The 15,957-nt window shown below is 57.8% G+C and overlaps 1 protein-coding gene, 2 long non-coding RNA genes and 2 other non-coding genes across 5 annotated transcripts; 2 read left to right on the forward strand and 3 right to left on the reverse strand.

Moving 5' to 3' along the window:
• Nucleotides 1-1,276: 1,276 nt before the first annotated feature.
• LOC111775805 (U2 spliceosomal RNA) lies at nt 1,277-1,467 on the reverse strand. Its single transcript, XR_002811786.2, has one exon. It is a non-coding gene; the product is annotated as a U2 spliceosomal RNA (small nuclear RNA).
• Nucleotides 1,468-5,955: 4,488 nt separating this feature from the next.
• Nucleotides 5,956-7,034, forward strand: LOC138916232 (uncharacterized). Its single transcript, XR_011423194.1, has 2 exons — nt 5,956-6,298; nt 6,671-7,034. It is a non-coding gene; the product is annotated as an uncharacterized lncRNA (long non-coding RNA).
• LOC111775631 (uncharacterized) lies at nt 6,246-10,439 on the reverse strand. Its single transcript, XR_002811430.2, has 2 exons — nt 10,300-10,439; nt 6,246-7,593 (listed from the first exon to the last, which is right to left on the reverse strand). It is a non-coding gene; the product is annotated as an uncharacterized lncRNA (long non-coding RNA).
• Nucleotides 10,440-10,681: 242 nt separating this feature from the next.
• LOC138916215 (uncharacterized) lies at nt 10,682-13,529 on the forward strand. The gene is made up of 3 exons (XM_070226968.1): nt 10,682-10,693; nt 11,115-12,086; nt 12,204-13,529. The coding sequence occupies exons 1-2, from the start codon at nt 10,682-10,684 to the stop codon at nt 12,021-12,023; spliced, it is 921 nt and encodes a 306-aa protein (XP_070083069.1). The 3' UTR covers nt 12,024-12,086; nt 12,204-13,529.
• Nucleotides 10,944-11,134, reverse strand: LOC111775810 (U2 spliceosomal RNA). Its single transcript, XR_002811791.2, has one exon. It is a non-coding gene; the product is annotated as a U2 spliceosomal RNA (small nuclear RNA).
• Nucleotides 13,530-15,957: the final 2,428 nt, after the last annotated feature.

Consider the following 15,957-nt stretch of genomic DNA (forward strand, 5'->3'; position numbering starts at 1 on the left):
CCCAGGAGAGCCCGCCGTGCAGCCAAAGGGCATCAACACCGCCACAGAGCTCCCCCGGCCGAATTTCCCTCCCTCTCAGGGAAGGCCTTTGGAGGCGTGACCCCATCGGCCTGTCGTCTCTTCTGGGCGGTAGGGGTCCGGCAGAGAGATTCTAGGGCTACAGGAAGGAACGGGATTTAAGTCACCTAAATGGGAGGCGGCGCCCACCTATTCACAACGCATCCGCCTGATGTATTTCTACCAGAAACTGTTCGTCCCCACCCTGTCGGCCTGGGCCAACCTCAGGGGCCGGAGGGCGAGGTCAAGCAGGCGGATGAAGACAACACTGGAGAGAAGAGGCGGCGAATACACGGGAGAGGTGGCAGGCGGCTGAGAGAGTTTCAGGAGGCCGGGGTGGGGGAGGCGCCGACGAGAGCTGAGGGGGAGCCCCGCACCTCCCTGTGGTGGCCGACACCCCCCGGGACAGAGTGTGACGGGATTGATCCTGGCGGCTGCACACGGGGCGGCAGACACATGACGGCGACCACGGGCGGTCCCCCGTGGAAGGGACGCCTCAGACGCGCCCCTCGGGGACTCTGGAGCCCGACCACTCGGCTCCAGGCCCGGCCCCTGCGGTGCGACTGCCGGCAAAGGCGACTCACCGCTCGACCCGCGGCGCGTGACCTCCGCTCCCGGGGCCTCGCTCCGCCGGGTCGCGGCACCGCGCGGCAGGTGCCCGGAGCCCCGCGAGGGAGAGCCCGGGGGCTAGACGTCACTAACAAGAGAGCTGGACACAAGTTCGCTGGTTCTCTCGCATGATGCGAAACACACAGAGGAATTTTTCTTTTAATTGCTTTTTCTCCCCAAAGCCCCCCGGTACATAGTTGTATATTTTAGTTGCGGGTCCTTCTAGCTGGGGCGTGTGGGACGCCGCCTCAGCGTGGCCTGATGAGCAGCGCCATGTCCACGCCCACGACCCGGGCCGGCGACACCCTGGGTGGCGGAAGCAGAGCGCGCGATCTTACCCACTCGGCCACCGGGCGGCCCCGAAACAAAGGAATTTAACCTTAGACGGACGTCTACCACCGGGGCCGTGTTGCCGAGGTTTCCGTCCACACCCTAAGCAACAGATTAAGACATGAGAGAGCCGGAAAGCGCCAAGCGCGCACAGTGAGCAGAAAGCAAGCGAACCAGCAAAAGCACTACGCCTGGTAACCACTCGCAAAACCAGAGAAACAGTTGTAACCGCCCCAGAGCCCAACCAGCCTGTCGTTGTCAACACTGCTTTCTGCCCCCGAGGGGGTGCACCGTTCCTGGAGGTACTGCAATACCAGGTCGATGCGCGGAGTGGACGGAGCAAGCTCCTATTCCATCTCCCTGCTCCAAAAATGCATTTAATATATTGTCCTCGGATAGAGAACGTATCAGATATTAAACTGATAAGAACAGATACTACACTTGATCTTAGCCAAAAGGCCGAGAAGCGATGCCCGTAGCCCGTCCCCTCGCCGTCGCCGTCGCACTGTCATCCATATTCAAGTCACGGTGAGCCGCGTCGCCCTCGGGCCACACCCTCGGCTCGCCCGCCGGCGGTTCCCTCCGGCCGCGGCGCCGCCGCCTTGTCCTCGGCACTCCCGGTCCACGTTCCCACCCGGTTCCGAGCCCTCCGGTCCTCCCCGGGAGGCCCCGGCGCTCTTTGCATGCCCCGCCCCGGAGGGCGTGGCCCCCAGGGTCGCGCTCCGCCCGGGCCCCGTCGGCCCGGCACCACCCCGGCTTCCGCGGAAGCCCGCGCGGGCGCTGGAGGCCGCCGCGCCTGCCGCCCGCCGCCCCGCTCCCGGACGGAGGCGGGGGCGTTGGGGTCGGGCGGCGGGAGGGCGTCCGCGGAAGGGAGCTGTGGGACGACGGCGGTCCGCGCGCTCCCGAAGACAAGCCGCGGCGTCGTCGCGGTGCGTCCGGTACAGGAGCGTCCTCCCGGGGCCGCCAGCCGGGGCCCCGACCTGGGGCGGGAGCGAACTCGGGCGGGGGCGAGGGCGCCGGTCTCCGCCCCGGCCCCGCGCCCAGCCTCCGCGACCCAGAGCCCCCGCTCCGCCAGGCGGGCGCCCGTTTCTTCCCTCGGTTCTCCGCGAAGCCTGCGGTGAGCTGCAGGGCCTGGGAGGCTCCACGGGCGGCCCCAACCTCCCTGACTCCTCCGTTCTGTCGGCCCTGCGGGGCACGAACCCTCACCCCACCGGGGCCTCGCGCCCGGCGCTGCGCTGCACTCCCTCCTACGTCTTAACCTGCTTGCATCCTCGAGACCCTAGAGCGGGCTGAAGCTATTATCAGCTCCTTTCGCAGACGGGATAACCGAGACCAGAGAGGTTGAGAAACGTGTCCGCTGCCACACAGCGAGCAGGCAGCCGAGTCAGGATTTGAGCCCAGGCGGCTGACCTGCGGGCCTCACCCTGTCCCAAGACCACCGCCCGCGTCTGGAGCCCAGGTCCCGCTAAACCGACGGAGTCTACGAGAGGGAAGCCCTAAGCGCAGGAGGGGAGGAGGATTGCTGGTCGGACACGCGCGGGTCGGCCGGCACGAGGCCTGGAACGCGGTGGTTTTGCTAGGGGCAGGGGACATCCGCGGTCACGTCCCTGCCCGACCGTGCCCGGGCTCTCGGCTCTGTGACTCCGGGCCTGGGCTTTCCCCCTCTCGCGTGGGGAGCGGACGATCGCCCTCTCCCCGGTTCTCAGCGCCGCGCCAGGGGCCGCGGGACCCCCAGGACGTTGCTCCCCTTCTGGACAGGTCAGCTCTGAGGCCCCTGCGGAAATGCCCGGCGTGGGTCGGCCCTGGCCCTCCCTGCGGCCGCAGACGTCTCTGCCGCTCACTTCTGGCCGGCACCAGGCCCTCACGAAACCTCCCGTGGGGCCCGTGGGAGCCACCGCGCCCCCCCACCCCCACCCCCACCCCAGGTGCCCCTCGCGCCCCAACCTGGCTTTGAGTTTGCCAGTCGCTCGCACCAGCCCCTGGTGGTCTTTTGTTTTTGTTATTTTTTCTTGCCCGTGGAGGAAATTTGTTGACTCGAATTGGGTACAAGGAGATTACGTCAGAGGTCAATCAAAATATGGGTTTTTTTTTAACAACTTGAGGTATAACTGACATATAAGATTACATTAGTGTCGGGTGTACGCCGTAACCATTCGGTAGCTGTACACAGTGCGAAATGATCACCGCCGTAAGCCTAATTACCATCTGTCACCATACAAAGTTACAGATTTTTTTTCTTGCGATGAGAACGTACTTCATCTTTCATTTTTTTTTTTTCAGGAAGATCAGCCCTGAGCTAACATCTACCGCCGACCCTCCTCTTTTTGCTGAGGAAGACTGGCCCTGAGCTAACATCCGTGACCATATTCCTCCACTTTATATGCGCGCCGGGGGCCACAGCGTGGCTTAACAAGCGGTGGGTCCGCACGGGGATCCGAAGCGGCCAATCCCGGGCCGCCAAGCGGAGTGCGCGAGCTTAACCGCCCGGGTGAGAACTTTTAAGATTTACTCTCTTAGCAACCTTCTAACATGCAATACGGTGAGATGGACTCTAGCCACGGGGCCGTCCATCGCATCCCCAGGACTTCTCCGTTTTATAGCCGGAGCTTTGGGCCCCTTGACCCGCTCCTGACACGTCACCCCGGGGCTTTGTCCTTAGCCCGGCCACCCCCCGGGCAGATCCCACCCGGACTCCTTCCTCCACCGCTCTGTCTCCTGCACTTCCACCTCCACCGGCGCCCGCTCAGCCCCTGAGTGTTTGCCGAAGGGACGAGCGAATGGATCGGGATTGAACGAGACAGTCCATCAACCTCGCCCACCCGGTGCCTGGCACGTGGTTAAGGACGGCGGCTCTTCGGGCCTCCCGGATCCAAGACCCCTCTGCTCGGGCCTGCGTTCTTCGGTGGTCACTTTGTCAACGTTGTCCCAGGTATTTGGACCCTCAGACAATCGCGTTCCTGGCGGAGAAGGGGCTCCCGTCGACGTTGCTCGCCTCACCGTCTAGTGCGCGCAGGGGCCTCCTGGGAGCCTGGTTCCCTCCAGCCGGGACCCGGTCGCCGGCAGGCACCCAGCCTGCTCAGAGCCGCGTGCACAGACAGCCGGGACCACCCAGCTGCGGTTGGCACCGGGCCTCGTCCAGGCGCCATGGGCTTCGCTAAGGCGCTGCACCCTCATGGTCCCTGGTACCGGCGCCCCAAAGGACTGGGGAGCCACGGCTCAGAGACGGGGACTCCAGGAGCACCCAGAGAGTTTCTCAAGCTGTTCCTGTTTCTGCAGCCTGGCTAACCGAACCCACGGTGTTATCAGACTCTTGGGTTTGGGCCAAACTCACAGGTCATAAGTAATCTCTCAGGGGCCGGCCTGGTGGCCCAGGGGTTAAGTTCGCACATTCCGCCTCTGCAGCCCCGGTTCGCTGGTCCGGATCCCCGGTGTGGACTTCGGCACTGCTTGTTGGGCCGTGCGGTGGCAGGCGTCCCACGTATAAAAGTGGAGGAAGATGGGCACAGATGTTAGCTCAGGGCCAGTCTTCCTCAGCAAGAAGAGGAGGATTGGTGGCAGGTGTTAGCTCAGGGCTGATCGTCCTCAAAAATAAAGAAAGAAAAATAGGTTCTCTCTCAGTGCCATTTTAATATGCACGTCTCCCTCTACAGAACCACGTTCATTACCAGTCCCGTGAGCTGTGTGAGCTTTGCCCGTGTCTTACTGAGCGGTTGGGTTTTGGTAGAAAGTTGACTTTTGGAGTCGGAGTCACAGAGGAAGGAAGGGTTGGGTCGTCTGGGAAGAAGCCGTCGAGCCGGAGCGAGGGCTGTGAATGGCTGACTGGGGCTGGGGAGCTCACTGCTTTGAAAGACGGAGAAGGGCGGAGGCAGGTTTCTGCAGGGGGAGAGCCTCGGCACCCATGCGGCCTGACTAAGGCTGGGCCGCTCAAAGGGAGGCTCTGAAACGCCCCCGGCCCCTAGAGGAGCCCCGCGGCCCCGGGGTGAAATGGCTGGGCCCTCGCACCCCCACCGTGCTCGGGATTGAGGTCCCCCGGAAGGGGTGTCCAGCCGCGTGTGGCCTCCATGGCCGCTATCGTGGCCCCACTGTTCACGTGCCCATCGTGCCAGGCCTGGGGTGGCCAACCACAAAGGCTGGCAGGGTCACTCTGCCTGTCGGTGGCTTGTCCAGGGCCTCTTTATTTATTTATATATATTTTTTGAGGAAGATTAGCCCTGAGCTAACTACTGCCAATCCTCCTCTTTTTGCTGAGGAAGACTGGCCCTGAGCTAACACCCGTGCCCATCTTCCTCTCCTTTATATGTGGGACGCCCACCACAGCAATGGTTTTTGCCAAGCGGTGCCACGTCCGCACCTGGGATCCGGGCCGGCAAACTCTGGGCCCCCGAGAAGCCTAACGTGCGCACTTAACGGCTGCGCCACCGGGCTGGCCCGTCCAGGGCCTCTTATTCAGGCCCCTCCTCCTGCTCAGGCTGGATCCTGGTCTACCACGTCCACCTTCTGATGGCCCTGCTGCGGCCTCGGCCGCTGCTGCTGGCCCCGCCCCGCCCCGCCCCGGACGTCACGACCTGGAGGCCTGATGGACAGTCCCGGACCCGCGGTCCACATCCGTCTCTCCCAAGGCCCAGTAGCGTGCAGGGAGCTGCTCTTCAGAAGGGAGAGAAGTCTCTGCTGTAGGTGGCCTGGCCTGGCCTGGCTCTGGGAACCCGAAGGCCCACGCTGTGATCCTCCACTGTGGCTCGATGGCCATAAACTCCACACAGCATTTCTTCCTGGCTGACCTGCCCCCTGTCCCCAACACGACAGGGTCCACCGGGTCGTGCGGCCCCCGCCCCCGCACTGGGAGGGCTTCACAGCCCCTCTGGGCTCCGGGCCGGCGTCCAAGCTGAAGGTCCTTTGCGTCAGCGGTGTGTGTACTTGCAGGGGTGGAACGTGATGCTTCCAGAACCGGAAGAGGCTCCCGGGGCCCTGGGCTTCCTTCCCAGTGGTCGGGGGACAAAGAGGCAGCAACTTCCCTCTGCTTTGGAGGGGACGCCCCGCCCGCCCCGGACAACAGGAGCCCCTAAACACTCTGCTGCCCTGTTTCACCGGAGGCTTCACTTCCCTCCCTGACTGGGGGGCCCGGGAGCCCGAGAGTCTCATGGCCGCCCCTGGCGTGCCGGGCCCCCAGCTTCCCGCCCCATCCGTGGCGACCGTACCGAGCAATGGGCTCGCTCTGCTCGCCGCCCTCTGAGCCAATTAATCACAACGAGTTAGAGATGGAGAAAGGAAGTTTAATGGGATTAGCCGGCCAATCGGAAGACGGGTGAGTCATGTCTCAAAAACCCCTCTTCCAGAATTACAGAATCTTGAGGCAGTTACACAGGGGAAATGAGCAGTAAGGAGGGGGTTTAGAAATGGCCGTGACGGGATGCAGGCACGACACTGTTCCATTTTCCTGTCAGCTGTGACGGATACTGTGTAGGTGTGACCTGTGGTCAGCCTGTTCCTGGAGAGAAACTCACAGAACAAAGTTTTAATTTATCGAGCTATGCGGGAGTCCATAGTAAGCGGAGCCCATCCACCGGGAGAGCACGGGGCCGTTTTGAGAGTACGTGCAGAGCAGCGACTAGTCACCCAGCGGAGGGGCGGGGGCCACTCTGCGTAACGAAATGGCCTCACTTTTGGTCACGTACAGGATGCCACGGAGGGAGCGGATCGATACTCCTACGCATCGTCTGCGCGATGCGCGGGCGCCACAGACTGGAGAGGACAGACAGGGGCGCGGAGAGGTAAGGTCGCCCCCGGGGGAAGACGCCAGCGCATACCCGTGTTTCTTTTCCCCTGTCACCTCTCGATCTTTGCCCGTTTCCTGCTGGGTGTTCAGCTGTTTCTCGTCAGTTTCTAGGATCTCCTCATATCATCGGTGATTATGCTTTTCTGTGATCTATTGGCAATTTTTTCCTCAGTTTTTCATTTGTCTTTTGCTTCGCGTATGATGTTTTGTGTTCTGCAGAGAATTTAGGTTTTCTGTAACTCAAGTACATCAATCTTTCCTAAAAGTTGGGCTTCCGGATTTTGAGTCACAGTTAGATGGCCTTCCCCAACGCCAAACTTATCCGACGATCTATCATCCGTCTATTTTTTGCCCCTTTTCGATGGGGCGTTCAGCTGCTCCTCAGCAACTTCTAGGCTCTCTTTCTATCATTGGGCAGGATACACAGAAAGCGACGCCTTGCCTCCCTTGAGGGTATCTTTTGCCGACAAACGAGCGTGGGCAACTCGTGAGAAGAAATGGTTTTCAGGGATTCCAGATTAGGAAATGATTGTGGATCCAGGATGACTGACTGTTCTGTTTTCTTTCTCTCGGAGACTAGAAACTTTCTCAGAGCAGGGGTCTGTCTTTGTCACGCCTATGGCCCCGTTCCCCGGTCTTAGCACACAGTCGTCACTCAACAAATATTCCTGGAGTGGATGAACCCTAATTTACACTCTTCATCCGGGAACCTGAGCTCGCGGCGGATGCCTTGGTAGTAGAGGTGTATGTCCCACTCTCTTCTCGAGTGGAAAGCTTCCACCCGGACCCTCTGTGCCTTTCCACTCTCCACCCCTAGGTAATCCCTGGATCAGACAGATCAAAACACAGTTATCATCGGGGGCCGGCCCCATGGCCGAGCGGTTGAGTTCGCTCGCTCCGCTTCGGCGGCCCAGGGTTTTGAGGGCTCGAATCCTCGGCACGGACGTGGCACCGCTCGTCATGCCACGCTGAGACGGCGTCTCACATGGCACAACCAGAGGCACTCACAACTAGAATATACAACTATGTACTGGGGCTTTGGGGAGAAAAGGAAGGAGAAACAAAAAAAGAGAAGATTGGCAGCAGTTGTTAGCTCAGGTGCCAATCTTTAGAAAAAACAATACAGGGGCCGGCCCTGTGGCGCAGCGGTGGAGTGCGCACGTTCCGCTCCCGGCCTGGGGTTTGGCGGTTGGGATCCCAGGTGCAGACACGGCGCCGCTCAGCAAGCCATTGCTGTGGCAGGCGTCCCAGGTATAAAGGAGAGGAAGATGGGCACAGATGTTAGCTCAGGGCCAGCCTTCCTCAGCAAAAAGAGGAAGATAGGCAGCAGATGTTAGCTCAGGGTTAATCTTCCTCAAAAACAAAGAAACAAACAAAACCATGCAATTATTATCAACTGTATGTATGCATCATGTTTTTAAGCTTTCCATATTTCAGGATGCTTTGGCATCTTGAGGGCCTGCCAGCCTGGAGGAGACTGCCCCTCCGGGGCTAGCTGACCCCCAGGGACGGTAACCTACTTGCCTGCGAGCCCGCCTCTCATGTGCAAACGCACCAGTCCAGAGCCCGTGCCCGCACCCCCTCCTTTATTTACTCTCACACTTCTGGCCCATCTTGCCCCTGCCCGCTGTCCCCCCAGAGCCAGGTACCCGACAGAGAGACCACCCCTAGAGCCCAGAGCCCACCCGGCTACATCCCAGCCATCCAGTCGGAAGCTGGCTCAGACTTGCCTCCCCTGCCTCGGCCTGTCCTCCCCGGCCCTCCTCAATACAGGCCATGCTTTCTCCTCTCCTGCCTCCCGGGCGCTTCCCCATGTGGCTCTGTGTGGGGTGGCACGCCCCCCTGTCTTGGGAACTATAAGTAATGACACTTCCTTCAACGGTGCTGACCTCTCCTTGTTGTCACTCAGTCACCTGTATAAATGAAATCCCGGGCACAGTCAACACGCAAGGAAGTGAGAAGCCCATAATTTTTGCCTCGGTTCCAGGTGGATCTTTGTGGCTCTCAGCGGGAGCTGCTCGGTAACGATCGTCTTTTGGGGGTGGGACATTGAGATCAAGAAACATTGGGACAGGAGCAACGTTAGAGAAATCAAGAGAAGCCAGGAATTAACATCTTGAAGGAATTAATTGGAGTGCTGTGGAGGCCAGCGAGTGCAACAAGGAGGGACACGGGGAGTAGAGACGGAAGACAAGACGTGAGACTGAAGCTCCTGTTTCTGTTCCTTTTTTTTTTTTTAAGGAAGATTAGCCCTGATCTAATATCTGCTGCCAATCCTCCTCTTTTTGCCGAGGAAGACTGGCCCTGAGCTAACATTCGTGCCCATTTTCCTCTGCTTTATAGGTGGGACGCCTGCCACAGCATGGCTCGACAAGCAGTGCCATGTCCGCACCCAGGAGCCGAACCGGCGAACCCCGGGCCGCCCAAGCGGAACGTGCGCACTTAACCCCTGCGCCACCGGGCGGGCCCCACTGTTCCCTTCTGAGGCTGGTGTGAGAACGGTCTTGGAAGCAGCAAGAGGGAGCAAGGACACCCGTCCCTTTCTAGTTCCTACTGAATGATGGATGTGGGAGAGACATCCCCTGGAAGGGGAGTCGGGAAACGGCGGCGGAAGAGGAAGAATTCCACTCCCCGCCCTCTTCTTTTCCCTAAGGTTCTCGTGGCTGGTCAAATTTTTTAAAAGGCAGGTTAGCAGGAGGAAATCAAAGGTTAATTAACATGTATACTTGGGAGAAACCCAGGCAACCTGAGCAACTCGCCAGAATGGGCGAAGCTGCCACCTTAGTATGCATCTTGAGCTAAAGACAAAAGAGGAGGATGGGGGTAGTGGTTTGGGATTTCAGAGGGGAGGAAGACAATTTCCTTGGAGATGGCAATGCAAATGTTTGTCAACCAAGTTTTTGCTGGGCCCCAAATGGGCTGCTTGTTGCCTTTCTACCACACCTATTTTTCATTATACTATAGCTATCTTATGGTTCTAGCTCCTTCCTGGAACAGGCCTTGACAAATAGAGATGGTAAGCAATAGGATATAGTGGAGTATATGAGGAAGCCATTTGGTGTAAACCTAATTCGGCCTGACTTTGGTTTTTCCAAAAGGGCCTGACGTGGCCACTGAGCATGCATTGTAGATCTGCTTTAAACACGGCAAGAACGAAGGCCCTTAAGATAAAGGTGCAACTTCCGCCCACACTGGCATTTCCTTAAGGATAAGCATCTCTCCCTAGGCTAGGAACTGATTGTTGCGCTCACCTTTGAGCACCCAGCTCACCAGTGACCACCCAGCTAGAGACTACAGACCTGCCACCCTGCTGTGTCCACCGAGACAGCAGACCTACCGGCTGTGCCCATCAATCGCTGTGCCCACAGAGCAGCCTCACGACTATTGTAAAAGGGACATTTCAATCACACGTGAAACATCCTCTTTGGGGGTATACAACGACTCTGGACACCCCACTTCTTCGGCGCCCTTTCTTGCTTCGGGAAGGCTCTGGGCCACGGTCCTCACATTTTAGCTCAGAATATACTCACCCACATTTTCATTTACAGATTGGTTACGGATTATGTTCATCAACAGCCTTCTCCGTTAAATTCTTTTAAGCAGTTTGGCGGGAAGGTTAAATGTTCTTCCTGAGTCTGCCGAGCCTTTGTCCGTCTTCAGCTCGAATACCAGAGCGCCACGTCCTGGGCCCGTCAAAACCCTGCCCGCAGCATTTTAACAAGTACAGGAAGAGCATTGAGACAGAAAGGAGACAGAAGAGAGAAGAAATTCTTGCAGAAAATACAGGATTTCAGCATTCGGGGAGAGGTGAAGGAAAAGGTCAGAAAAGACCAAGATCTAAGGCAGGAGGAAGTGACATGCCTTAGGTTTTGCGCTGAGCCGAAAAAGCACTGCAACTGAGCCTCGCTCAGTATGGCGCTGTTCGTGAAGACCGCCGAACAGCAGCACAAAACAAAGTGCACAATAAGCGAGAGAGACAGCTGAGGGACTACTCACACACACACACACACGCAGAACTCGAGCCTCAGTAAGTCTCTGCTAAACGAATTTTTTCCCTCGTTCAAGACACAGAACAGGAAAGCGAAAACAGAACCGTGGCGTACGCTTACGTCCTTCGCAAAACAGAAAATTAACCGCTCGCAAATCTTCTTTTATAAACCCTGTTACTGCCCCGTGGGGGTGCACCGTTCCTGGAAGTACTGCAATACCAAGTCGATGCGCGGAGTGGACGGAGCAAGCTCCTATTCCATCTCCCTGCTCCAAAAATCCATTTAATATATTGTCCTCGGATAGAGGACGTATCAGATATTAAACTGATAAGAACAGATACTACACTTGATCTTAGCCAAAAGGCCGAGAAGCGATACCCGCTACCCAGGCCTCCCCGCCGCCGGCCTCCTACCACGCACTTTCAACTCACGGTGAGTCGCCGCACGCTCAGCCCAGGTCTCACTTCCTTTGCTTCTGCGACAATACTCTGAGAATTCACCACACAGTCGGCTCTGGTGCAGATTTTCAATCCTCCGGATTTTTAAAGAGAATTTACCTACCTGTTGTTGCCCCGTCGTTCTGGGACGGAAACGCCATTCTGAATCTGCATGCCCCGCCCTCTCCCGCCCGAGGAGGCGTGGCTACGGCGGGTCCACCGTACCTCCCGGGCCGCCTCCGCGCGCCCTCAGCGGGAGCTGGGCTTCTCTTTCGTGCCAACGGAGAGAAGAGACAGCACCGCGGCCGCGAAGGCCGGGCGGCAAGAGGGCCTGAGGAAGGCAGCTGGCGGCGGACAGTTTCCCGAAGACACACGGGGTCGCGAGACGGCTTCACCGGAAACGCCCGGACTGTATCGTGTTACATCGGGTGTCCGCGGGCGGAAAGACGAGCTTGGGAGGCGGCGGAGGAGGGGCTCACCGACTCAGGGAGCCGAAGGTCTTGGGGACGTCCCCCGGAGCGGCGGGGCCAGCCTGCGCGCCGGGCGGAGGGCGGAGGGCGCAGGGCGGAGGGCGCAGGGCGGAGGGCGCAGGGCGCAGGGCCGGCGGTGGGGAGGGGCGGGGAGGCGTGTCTGGGGGCGGGGCGGCCGGATGGATTCTCTCCGCCTCCGGCACCTGCGTCTCTGGGTGCTTCTGCGGAGGAACCGTGTCCTGGGCTGTGTCCCTCGAGCTCCCCGTGCCTGGGACATGGTTTCCCTACAGCTCTTCCTCACCTGGCAGATACTCTGCACCCTGCTTGGCTGTCACTTCTTGCAGAAAGCCTGCCTTAAGGGCCCTGCCGCCCCCCGCCCCCAGTCTCGGTAGCGGCCTTCCTACGTATTTCATCCCACCCGGTAATTCATTTCGAGGGCACCGTTCACCACCCTTTCTGGCAATCCTTTGTCCCCGCCGCGGAAATCGGAGATCATCGAGTGCGGTGATCCTCATCAGTGCTTCTCTCTGTATCCCAGCACCGGTCCGGCGCCCCGCGGGTAGGAGATGCTCCGCAAAGGTTTGCTCGCTGAATTAAAGATGCGCAAGAGGGACTGAATCAGAGAAGAAGTTAGGAGGCTGCTGGCCCGATGCGGGGGTGAAGAAGGGAAGATCTGGCTAGGGGCGGCAGGACACCAGAGAGGAGAGGCGACTGCCGGGGATGCTCTGGGCATCAAGGCCCGTCGATGCGTTAAGGCCTCTGGCCAAGTTGGGGTAAAGGTTCCCCCTGTGGTGAAGACCGCCGGCTGCCCGCTCAGCCTTTCCCGTCCGCCCTCCTAAGAGAGGTTCCGTGTAGCGGGGGAGTTGATGTTGCTTTCATCTGGTCTCAGAAGAGCTAGGCGGTATCGTGGGTGTAAGACTGAAGCCCCGTCGGTCGTTTCACTCTGCAGCACGGGAAGCCTGATGGCAGGTGCTGCCCGAGCCCTCCGGATGCCAGCCCCTGGGCTGAGGGCTCTCCGTGTATTAGCGCAGTTAATTCCCTCGAGGGCCGAGGGCCGGTGAGGTGGGTATTGTTGTTGTCAGTATCCAGGGCCAGGAGTAGGGGGAGGCCGGGGAGGCATTCTCCTTGGGGGAGGGAGGGATTGACGGGAGTGCCCCCGCCCCAGTCTTCAGTGAGCAAGATAAATCATGTTTTACTTCTCTTTTAATAATATTTATTTCCCTTGATAAATAAATCTTCTCTTGATTATAAGATAATCGAGATATTTATCTTGACTATTGGGTCTTTGGCGCTCCCTTAAATCTTGTTGCCAAGGCGGGTGCCTCACTCGTTTTACTCCACTCTGATCCCCGCCTTGTTATTATCCACCCCGTCCTATTGACCTGAACTGTCACAGCCACGTGTAGCTCTGGAGCACTGGAAATGGGGTCGGTCCTCTAAATGTGATTCCTGGAGATGGCTGGAAGTGTAAAATACACATGGGATTTCGAAGACTTAGTATACACGTTGTAAACACATTTAAAATCTCAGTTTTAAAAATATTGGTTACAGGGGCCGGCCCGGTGGCGCAGTGGTTAAGTTCACACGTTCCACTTCTCAGCGACCTGGGGTTCGCTGGTTGGGATCCCGGGTGTGGACATGGCACTGCTTGGCACACCGTGCTGTGGTAGGCGTCCCATGTATAAAGTACAGGAAGATGGGCACGGATGTTAGCTCAGGGCCAGGCTTCCTCAGCAAAAAGAGGAGGATTGGCAGTAGCTAGCTCAGGGCTAATCTTCCTCAAAAAAAAAAAAAAAAAAAAAAAATTGGTTACATATTGAAGTGATATTTGGATGTATTGAGTTCAATAAAATATTCAATGTAATTCACCTGTTTCTCTTTATTTTATTTTTTAACGTGGCCACACAGAAAATTTAAAATTACTCCCGTCACTGCCATATTTCTAGGGGAAAGCACGGTTCCGGACTGAAGCTCATAGAGGCTGAGCAACTTGCCTAAGGTCACACAGCTAATTCGAGGCGGGGGCAGGATTGGAACTCGAGCAGCCCGTTAACCGCTTTGGGCCTCCTTTTTTTTTAAACTACAGAAAGGGGATCATGATAACAGCTCTCCGCTTCGGGGACTTGTGAAGCTACCCGTGGAAACGACAGGCATATGGGAATCTCGTGATAAGTGCGCTCTAGGAAAAGTCCCCGCCCGTCGGTCACATGGAGAGAACATCCGTTTTACGGTGTTGTGAAGAGTCTTCCCCTGCCCGCCCTGGGCATTCCTGCTTCCCGTCCCACTTTCCCTGGCTTTATTTTCCTGCCAGCTGCCGAGTCGTTCCGGACACCCGCGATCATCCCACGGCACAGAGAGGGCTACAGACACGGCCGTGCGGGCACACAGGCGCACAGTTAGATTCACAACTGCACCGACGGTGTTGGCCTATCTGCTTCTCGCCTCGACGGCAGAGATTCTGTTTGCTCCTCCGTCCCCAGCACCTGGGACGGTGCTCGGCACGGCCTTGGCGCTTGAGGAATATTTGTGGAAGGAAAGAAGGAGGGTCAAATGAGACGACATCTCATGTGCTCAGCCTGCACCTGACACGACTCTTCTGGCCTCCCCATCCCAGGATCCCTGTTCAGCTCTGCGTGTCTCAGACCATCTTCTGCTCGGACTTTGGTTTCCCTGAGAAGGGGGTTGCTGCGGTCTGAACCCCGCTACCGTCTGTTCATCTCTCGCGGGCCTCCTCCTCGTCCTGCCTGTTCTCCTGGCCGTTGGGGCAGGTGTCTTAGTCTCAAGCCTGGGTCGGCAACTCCCCGAGGGCAGGAACGGTGTCTGGCCCGTCTCTGCTCCCAGCTCCCACCCAGGTGTGTCACATCACGTTACAGGTGATCAGTGACAAAACAAGAATACTTGCGGGGTCGGGGGGGGGGGCGCCCCATGGCCGAGTGGTTGAGTTCTCATGCTCCGCTGCAGGCGGCCCAGTGTTTGGTCGGTTCGAATCCTGGGCGGGGACATAGCACCGCTCATCGAGCCACGCTGAGGCGGCGTCACGTGCCACAACTAGAAGGACCCACAACTAAGAATATACAGCTATGTACCGGGGGGGCTTTGGGGAGAAAAAGGGAAAAAATAAAATCTTGAAAAAGGAAAAAGAATACTCACGGGGCCGGCCCCGTGGCCGAGTGGTTGAGTTCGCGCACTCCGCTCGGGCAGCCCAGGGTTTCGCCGGTTCGGATCCTGGGCACGGACATGGCACCGCTCATCAAACCGTGCTGAGGCGGCGTCCCACGTGTCACAACTAGGAGGACCCACAACTAAAAAAAAAAAAGTACAACTATGTGCCGGGGGGCTTTGGGGAGAAAAAGGAAAAATAAAATCAAAAGAAAGAAAAAGAAAAGGAATACTTGCAACCCAAAGCACGGAAAAAGCACTTTTCTTCCTAACACATAAAGAGCTCCCGGAGACAAGTATAAAAGACCAACTGAACAGTGGAGAAGAAATGAGGAAAGGCCAGGCACGGACAGTTCATGAAAAGAAAAAGTGGTTCTTCTTTTTTCCCCAAGATTTTATTTTTCAGGGCGGCCTGGTGGCACAGTGGTTAAGTTCACACGTTCTGCTTTGGTGGCCTGGGGTTCGCCGGTTTGGATCCCGGGTGTGGACCTACGCACCGCTTGTCAAGCCATGCTGTGCCAGGTGTCCCACATATAAAAAAGGAGAGGAAGAGGGGCACAGATGTTAGCTCAGGGCCAGTCTTCCTCAGCCAAAAAGAGGAGGATTGGCAGCAGGTGTTCGTTCAGGGCTAATCTTCCTCAAAACAAAACGAAACACAACGTTAAAAGGTTTTATTTTTCCTATTTCTCCCCAAAGCCCCCCGGTACATGCTGTCCTCGTGTGATGCAGATGGAACAAGTTCTCTGGGGCCTCTGCTTCTAAGGGGACTAATCCCAGCCCGACGGCCGTGCCCTCAAGACCTCGTCTAAACCTAACACCTCCCAAAGGCCTCACCTCCAAATACCGTCACGGTGGGGTTAGGGCTTCAGCGTACGAACTTTGGGGGACACGGTTCAGTCCCTCACACCCACTCAACCTGAAACTGCCTCCTGATAAGGTCACGGAGGATTCGCGTGCACATTCGAGCTGGAGAGGCAGTGCCGGAAGGCACATACGTTGGAAGAGAAGCGGCAGTCGGGGGTCAATTCGTACGTGTCCCTCTCTATGCTATCTGAGGAAGATATCCCACATTAAACGGGCTTCTTGGGCCAACGCTTTTTGTCATTGGTTGCGATAAACTCAGTGCCCACCGT

This window comes from Equus caballus, chromosome 11 (genome assembly GCF_041296265.1).
Source record: "Equus caballus isolate H_3958 breed thoroughbred chromosome 11, TB-T2T, whole genome shotgun sequence".
Taxonomy (NCBI): Eukaryota; Metazoa; Chordata; class Mammalia; order Perissodactyla; family Equidae; genus Equus; species Equus caballus.